General features: G+C 42.1%; 1 protein-coding gene across 6 annotated transcripts; it reads right to left on the bottom strand.

Annotated features, from left to right (window-relative positions):
• Positions 1-428: 428 nt before the first annotated feature.
• Positions 429-4,136, bottom strand: LOC139580936 (putative nuclease HARBI1). 6 transcript variants are annotated; one of them, XM_071410105.1, is made up of 11 exons: positions 3,756-4,136; positions 3,392-3,462; positions 3,128-3,304; positions 2,976-3,037; positions 2,807-2,893; positions 2,678-2,719; positions 2,436-2,609; positions 2,321-2,356; positions 1,668-2,222; positions 1,275-1,386; positions 429-1,180 (listed from the first exon to the last, which is right to left on the bottom strand). In XM_071410105.1, exons 1-8 carry the CDS (start codon positions 3,911-3,913, stop codon positions 2,321-2,323), a joined length of 807 nt encoding a protein of 268 aa, XP_071266206.1. In that variant the 5' UTR covers positions 3,914-4,136; the 3' UTR covers positions 429-1,180; positions 1,275-1,386; positions 1,668-2,222. The 6 variants fall into 6 exon arrangements, with proteins under 6 accessions (XP_071266206.1, XP_071266204.1, XP_071266203.1 ...); XM_071410103.1 differs by adding an exon at positions 1,483-1,598 and having other exon boundaries at positions 2,807-3,037; positions 3,392-4,136; XM_071410102.1 differs by adding an exon at positions 1,483-1,598 and having other exon boundaries at positions 2,436-2,719; positions 3,392-4,136.
• Between the last annotated feature and the right edge of the window lie 4,478 nt (positions 4,137-8,614).

The following is an 8,614-nucleotide window of genomic DNA, read 5'->3' as shown; positions in this document are numbered from 1 at the left end:
TGATCATTAATTTCAATGATTTTGGATAAAAAATGATTTTTAGATGATGTTGCTATCATTAGATAATTTACAGTTTCCCATAGACTATAAGGCTATATATAAAATGATAGAATATTAGGGCCACAGAGGGGAAAAAAACACAAGTCATAATATTGTAACCAGTTGTTTTAAAGGAGGACAGTTGTTAAAATGACAGATGTGGGGCATTTCGTGAAATTGTACTTCAGTATGGTTTCATAAACAAAGACATGCTGATGTGCCAGAATATTAAGTATCACATTGTCATAAGTATCAAAACAATATGTAGCTTTTCTGCAGAAAGAACCAGCCTCATAAATTTATGACTTTATCCTTTTTCTTCAGTGTGGCCCTAGTACTCTGTCATATAAACAAATACACATTCCATATGAATATAAAAACAGAATGTGTAACATTATGTTCCTTTATTGAATAAGGACAAAACAAAGCAGGTAAACCATCAGCTCCTTTCGAAACTGAAGTCACAGTGACTCTACAAGATGGAAAGCACAGAATCCAAGCATATTATACAAAATGATACATACACATTCAAAGGTCTGTATATAACACACCCTGCATGTCTGCACACTAAAATAAATGCAGGACAAATCCATACACATCAACTGAACAGACAAATGAATGGATGCAGTAGCCTCCCTGCAGCCTTGTATTACACACAGTATACCGCACAAACATCATAAGAGGCCAAATTCGTCAAAAAACGAACCCAAAAAAACCCAAATTCCTCTGCCACCGCAGGACATATTTAACCAAAATTGAAAGCACACATACTAACTAAAATAATTCAACACATATTGGTCCCTCAGCAGCCGACCACTGTCGTCATCAGGGAAGATTGCCGGATTGTCCCAGTCCATGGCTGGTGGCACTCTGGGGGCCCTCTCCTTCCTCAGGCAGGCCACATTGTGGAGGACAGCACAAGCCACAGTAATATCACATGCCCTAACAGGGCTGACCCTTAATTTGTGAAGGCAGTGAAAGCGTGCCTTCAGGAGGCCAAAGGTCATTTCAACTCTGGCCCTGGTCCTGGCATGGGCATGGTTGTAGGCCTGCTGTGCTTCCTGGGGGTCTGTGAAAGGTGTCAGGAGAAAAGGCTGGCAGCCATACCCCCTGTCTCCCAGCAACACACCAGAGAATTCACCTGTCAACACAAAATCTCATCATTACTACCTCATAAACACAGTGATATTCTTGACACAGCCATGATGGTTATAAATAGGGGTTGTGTGGCTTACCTTGTGATAGGCACTGATAGATTTCAGAGGCCCGAAAGATTCTGGAGTCATGGACTGAGCCAGGCCATTTTGCCACAACATTGCTGATCACACAGTCAGCATTGCAGACCATCTGAAATCATAAGATGAGGAATATTACACCAATCAATGCACATCACTGGCAATGCAGAGTGTTCGTCAATGGACAATATCAAAAAGTTATGTTCACCTGAACATTAATGCTGTGAAAGGATTTCCTATTCACAAAATCGACCTCATGGGCACCTGAGGGGGCTTTTATCCTTATGTGTGTGCAGTCCACTGCACCAATGACATTGGGGAAACCTGTCACACAAAGTAATGAGTATCCTACTATGTGTTAACAGTTGTCCTGTAATTTGTAGATCCTCTTACCTGCAATCCTATAGAACTCCTCTTTGATGTCACAGAGTCTTCTGTGGCCAGGGAAGGAGATGAAGACATCTGCTAATGCTTTGATAGCCAGACACACACTCCTTATTGTGCGGCAAATTGTGGCCTTGTTCAGCTGTTCTGCATCCCCCACTGAGTACAGGAAGGCTCCACTAGCAAAAAAGCACAAGGCCACACAAACCATTTGCTCCACACTCAGTGCATGGCTCCGTGCAGTGCGGTGCTTAATCCTGGGACCCAGTAGTCTGCATAGATACCTGATGCCATCTGCAGAAAACCTGTATCTTTCATATAGATGGTCATCAGGGAAGGCCAGTGGGTCCAACCGGTCCCTGAAGACCCTTTCTCGCCTGAAGGCTCTCCTCAGCACAAGTGCTTCTTCATCCACCACATCTCGCACGAATGGGCATGCCATTGTCAGAGCAGAAAGGAACACACAATTTTGGGCCTTCATATAGGCTAGTGGCCACACCTGGTGCTGGGGGGGTGGGCAAAAGAGGGCGATGCCTTATAACGATGACTTGGTTGTACTGATTGCTGGGAAAATAAAAAAAACCTTAGAAAGATGCCACCGTCCTGTGTGCTCACAATAAGAGCTCATATGTCATGGCTCACTTGACTTTACGAGAATATACCTAATTTTTATTTTGAGCTGTGTCATCTTCTTGGAGCTGGGGGAGGAAAGAAAAATAATGATTAATACATTTGTGTTACAGTTAGCATACAGTGTACATTGAAGGCATATCTCACCTCCCTTTCAAGTTTTTTTATTTCAAGGTCCAGTTTCCTAATTGTCCTCTTTTTTATTTCGGACTCCAGTGCAAGATTTTCCATCTTTTTCTTCTTGTACTGAATGTCTATGTCTGCCAGTTCTATTTGGCGCCGGAGGTGGTTGCCATACAACTTTCTGATAGCTTGTGAGCTCTGTGAACACAATACAATTAGCGCAGCTGGAATTTGGCAGGATGTGGTGTCCTTTTATTAATACGCACTATGTTGCCAGGCTGGTTTTCCCACTGTATAGCATCTGGGTCCTGTAAAAGAAATTAGATTTTTTGATTTTGATGAGGACTCCTCACCATTGTAGAGTAAATAGTACTTTCACAGTCTTAACATGATACCTCATGCCTTCTGGAATCCAGAGAGATGGTCTCCTCCTCATCATCGTCTCCATCATGTGCTGTTGATGCTGCACTGGGGCCTTCACCCTATCACATTTAATCGGATTCATATTGAAGCTAGTAGACAAGACATGCCAGGCCTACAGTATGCCTTTGATGGAGTACTCACTGGATCAGCATCGTCTGGTGCTTGTGCTGGTGGCTCTAACAGGAACACAGTGCTGCCAGACACTGCAAGGCAATAGGTAAACCAAAGTCAGACAGTCCAAATTGATTCAATATGAATGTGGTTGTATCCCATGTAGAGATGGAAGGACATACCTTGAATGAAGCGGGTGGCATCTTGGGAGGAACCTATGCTCGTCTCTTTCCCCCCAGGGATCCCCTCTAAGACGGGCCTGCCTTTATTTAGCTCCAAGGCCATGTCCTCTGCTGGGGTAAGGTCAGCCTTTGGTGACCCACCACCCGTGCCTTGTCTGTGGGTATTCTTTTTCACTGCTAAAACAGTACAGACAATGTGTGAGCAGGCACCTTCTGGGTACAATATATGCTTGTGCTTTGTTAAATATTAGTCAGGGACCATACCATTCTGCAGAATGTTCTTGTATTTGATTTTGACCTGCTGCCATGTCCGTTTTGGCCCGTTCATGTTTAATCTACACACACACACACACACACACACACACATTTAATGGAGTCACACTGCAAAAAATTACTTGGTATTTTTGTCTTGTTTTCAGTAAAAATATCAAAAAATTTATCATAGCTTTATACAGTGTGATGGAGTTACTTTACACAATTTCACTCATATCTGCAGTGCATTTCAATTAAAAATTTAACCGTTTCATAATTACAGTACAACTGCATTTTTGGAGATGTGAATTAAATATTTGAATTGTAATTGTGATGTTTCAGCGGAGCGGTGAGTGTGTAATTGTGCACTACTTACGCATTCAGGCGGTCTGCAATACTTTGCCACGCTTTTTCTCTTTGCTTTATCACTGTGGCGGTGTTGCCTTTCTTCTTAATTATATCTTTTACCTCCTCGTATGCCTCCATGAGGATTTGTGCTTCCGACGGGGAAAAGTACGCGGCTCTAGTTGCCATGGTAAATCAGTTAATCTGTGATCTGTGGCGGGGTCTATTTGAGTGAGCCGTGAGCGCGCACCTATCCAGGATTGGTTTCACCTGGCTTAATGAATCCGTGTCTGCTCATCCTGGCTTGGTCTTTGTGCAACCAATTAAGCCTGGACGCACATGTTTTGGCTTCATTGAGCTCAGCTGAGTCATTTATCCCGGATGTCTTAATTCTACTTTTGTGCAACAGGCCCCTGAAGAGGAATCAGTGGTTAAGGATAAACATAAATACTTTACTGAGAACCGGTAGCCGCAGGATCACAGTACACTAGAAAAATAACCACTAAGTCTCGAAAACTCAATCGGAAAACAACCGCGTGCACCATAAACAATTCAAGCTTCTGCAAAGGACAACAGAAAACACAGGGAAAATTATAACAGGTAAATAGGACACACCTGAGTGTCGTTAATGTCTCGAGGACAGTCTGTGCAGCCATCTGGTGAACCATGACAATCAGACCTTAAAGGTCAACTATCCCTTTAGAACCAACTTCTCTGGTTTTAAACGGCCTGTGTGGCATCGATATGAGTCAAAAAACATGTATTCCAATGTTAAAATTGACAACAAAGTATATCTAGGATAAAGTCTGTCTCGTCCAAAACACAGCTTGCCATGACTTAATGGAGGGTTGGGTATGGATTACTTACTTTTGCCAATGATTCCCAATTGCCCAGAGACACACGTTGTGGTACGCTTCCATGTGGACATTTGTTTTCAAGTCTGCATATGGATGCAACCAAAGCATGCACATTTCGCTCAGCAAATAGGAGTGAAAATGGGCTTCCATGAAGTTGGTGCAAACTCCCATTGCGTTTCAACAATATTGCCAGTTGGCCAGTAATAGATTACATCCAACACCCGTCAAACCACTGTTGTTGGTGAGTACGTTAGCTAAGTAGATAGCTGGTACTAGCTAGCAAGAAGCTACTTTTTGTTATAGAACATTATTTGATCATCCTAGCAGGCCAGGCTAGCTATGATACCACAGATGAAAGGGGAATGATACTGTAGCTAGATAAATACATCAATCTAATGTGTGATGTAGCATGTCAGTGAAAGATGTGCATAGCTCAACTTTTTAAACCAATGTTAGGCTATTGTGTCCAAAAATGGTGTTGATATACGCTAGCCCGGCTAATAACACATCCAACACAATGAAGATGGCTCTATTGTTGATCTGAATGTTTATTGGTTAGGCCAGTCAGTCAAAAGCATGTGTTACAAAATCGTCAGGAAACAGTTAGATTTAGTGTATTTTACTGCATCGGCTTAATAACTTGTGAAGCCAGGAGGAGGCTAGGCTTCACCTCAGTGGATTCCTGGAGTAGCTGCACCCTCTATTGGACAGTTGGTGAACCTAGCCTGACCAGTCAATTTAAACGTTGTTACACACGTGACAAGGTAGGCTAGACAATGATTATATGAAACTCTGTAGGCGTAAACTATATCTAGGCAAGCACACATCCAAGATATTATTAGGACCTAGCAGTTTATTTGTGAAGAAGGGTTAAGAAAGTCATAGGCCTATCTCCTTAGGAAATGCTTTCTTAATCTTCATTTTTAAAGGTGATGACTGCTCTTTCCCTCTCAACACAATGCCACAATGAAACGATGACCCTACCGGGATTCAAAGTTATGTTGCAAAGTGGTGAAGTGTCATGAACTAGGCATTGTATACTCTGAGCTAATTTTCCAGACACATTTTTGCATGTAATGCATTTAATTTAATTGTCAGAGTAAGGATGCTTTAAAAAAGTGTTGGATCACATCCAACTATGTGGACTATTTTAATAAGCTGAGATGGAATTTGTTAACAAATATAAGTATATGCTTAACTGCTCATCCTTGGCATCCTGGCTAATTTGGTCAGGTTGGCCTATGAGAAAAGCTAGCATCTAGCTATTTTAGACCAATGTTGTTGTTTTTTTAACCGTAAGTTTGGTCCCATTTAGACCACCTATCGGTTTCCGGAAGAGAGGAGAGGATGGACTCTCAAGTTAGGAGAGAATATCCCCTCAAGTTAGGATTTATCCCATAATGCCCATTCATTCTGCACATATTTTTGCACTACTCAAGTGTTGGATTGTATTTACAAATCTTTACAGAACCAGCCTTTTCTCCAGCATTGTTACATACGTTTGACAGCTCCAGCAGAAGGTCATGTGGGGGTGGATAAGTCTCCACATCGCAAACGCCTAATTTAGATATCTCTAAAGTCTTACATTTCCACTTTGCTTCCCTTGGCAGACCAGCCCTCAGACGTTAGCCACAGGGGTTGCCTGGCAACAGCACACAGCACTGGGGGAAAATAGCGGTTTGTGTGCCATGAGCCTCGGAGATCGAGTTAGAGAGTTAAACTTGAATCTCACTAACCCACCGTTGGCTCCACAGAGCTCCTATCCAATCAGTGACCACGGTGGGGACTTGGAACATCACCCCACTGACACTACCACTAACCCTGGTCTTCGGAGTGTATTGGCTTTAAAACAACCTTGTGCTAATGCACAATGAATTGATATTGCAGTAATGTGATACTGTTTGCTAATGTATTGCTACTGAAAGGGCAGTTCAAATACTGGTTGTACATCCCATCCCTGTTGTACTGTACAGCCCATCCTTATGACAAAATCCCAAGAAAGTCACATGCAGGCCAAGTTGCAATTTGAATATGTGTACATACTGAACGTGTGATTTCCTGACAGGACCACGTCAGCATTAAGAGGCTCAAAGTCATAATGCTCTCCCGTATCTTTGAAGCCTCCTATGGATCGCTGAGTACTGAGTGGCACTGTCACTGTATTTAAGACCTGTCTGTCTGTCTGTGTCCGTCAGCTGTACCTACCTCATTGCTATGGAGGACGCAGAGACAGTTATTCTGCCGGACAGTCGTATAATCACCTGTTGTTGATTGTCCCTCATGCTTCCCAACCCCACACACCAGGATGATCAAGCCACACAGTTCTTCTGTCACACTACATACAATTATTTGTCTTTAAAGCACAGAGCAAGGACATGACATTCCAAATAGTAAGGAGGGAAAGGAGGCACTGATGGGATGTCTGTGACACACTCCTGCTTAGAATACTGATACTGGCAAATAGTATTTTTACTCACGCAAATTAATAACTGATTAGCATTGTCTCTAATTTCTGAGCCCTCCTGAGATATGAGAACATTTTAGCTAGCTAGCATTATACATTAGTGGTGGCTAACTAGCCAACTGGTGAGAACACTTGCTAGCCAGCTTAGGTTAGTTTAGTCATCTAAATATCTAGCTAAAAACGTTGTGTGTAACCAAGTCAGGTCAAATGTGTTAAATCATTTATTCTTAAGTGAGTATGGCCGGGATTCAGTCCGATCGCACTTTGTCAGCTATGTGCCATTTTAAAGGTAATTTCTGATTGAGCCAATGTATGCAGCGTTTACCGTGAACGTAGTCTCAATGAACGCAGGAGCATTGTCAACAAAAGCACTAGCTAATTGAATCCCGACTTAAATCACCTTCACAAACAGGTTTCTACTTCTGGTTCCTCAGTTGACCAATCTATGGCGCCAAAATCTAAATGAGCTGCCAATGTTCCATTATTTGCCAGTTAGCGATATGTGATTTCGCTAAATTGCGCTAATTGTATTATTTTGTGACATTTGTAGGGTGTAGTTAACAAAAACTAAGAATTGCCTATGTCTGTTTCACAATATTTTGCAGTTTGACTTTATTATCAAGAGCTGGTTCCTTCTTCTTTCTCATTTTAGTCAAACTGTTACCATGCACCTGCAAAAAAGATAGCTCAGATGTGCGAGTGCCTTTTGAATTTTGAATTGCAGTTTGAATTTAAAAAATTACTTTGTTTATTCATCAACATTGTTCACAAAAGTTTGAATTTGAATGTCCACCATGCACTTCCTGTACATTTTAGCTTAGGAATGATGTGCTTTCTGTGTGCCAACCGTAAATGTACAGTTCAACGTTCCTCACCTTCAATGTAATTTAAATTCAAATAACGATACATCTGTTTTTATATTGACAATCTCTGTTATTGTTCTTTTACAAGGTAGGCTACATTTGAATGTGTAAGATTTAATGCATTGTTATGGGAGCTGTAACTATGGTGCCAATGTGATAGAGACCCAGTCCCAAGCTGCACAGCTGGCAGCTGAAACATCTAGCTCTAACCCGAACAGACACATCATTACAGAAACAGACAGGAGTGGAGAGCACATCAGTAGGGCAAAGGCTGACATTCTAGATAGAACCCTCCCTGGTCATCATGTCCAGGATTGTCAGGCTTTGGAAGAGCAACATTCTACAACTGGAACAGACATCTGTCCTCCTCCCTGACAATCACGCAGATGGCAGGGTCTCCATTGAAAACTCAGACTGGGGGACACTTTAGTGGTTCCAGACAATGTCACAGGAGGGCTGAAATCTGTACATTTGCATGTTGCTACATCTCCCCGGTGACTCACAGGCTTGTTGAAGGAAATGGTGGACACCTCAGTGATTCACTGTTTATGCTGCTAGAAATAATGACAAGGTTCCTCTCTAGTTATCTTCAACAAAAATCTTCAACTGTGGAAAAACATTCAATTGTGGGCCGAGCTACTTCGAATAATTCACATTTCTTGACACATTGCTTAAGGATTAGATTGCAGGATACACCGACATCCAA

This window comes from Salvelinus alpinus, chromosome 7, assembly GCF_045679555.1.
Source record: "Salvelinus alpinus chromosome 7, SLU_Salpinus.1, whole genome shotgun sequence".
NCBI classification, from domain to species: domain Eukaryota; kingdom Metazoa; phylum Chordata; class Actinopteri; order Salmoniformes; family Salmonidae; genus Salvelinus; species Salvelinus alpinus.
This window is presented reverse-complemented; position numbering and strand designations above follow the sequence as displayed.

Coding starts and splice junctions, on each gene's coding strand:
- LOC139580936 (XM_071410101.1), bottom strand. CDS start 2,139: ATGAAGGCCCAAAATTGTGTGTTCCTTTCTGCTCTGACAATGGCATGC. Junction 1,387..1,482: donor TTCACAGCATTAATGTTCAG/GTGAACATAACT, acceptor TTATGATTTCAG/ATGGTCTGCAATGCTGACTG. Junction 1,181..1,274: donor CTATCAGTGCCTATCACAAG/GTAAGCCACACA, acceptor TTGTGTTGACAG/GTGAATTCTCTGGTGTGTTG.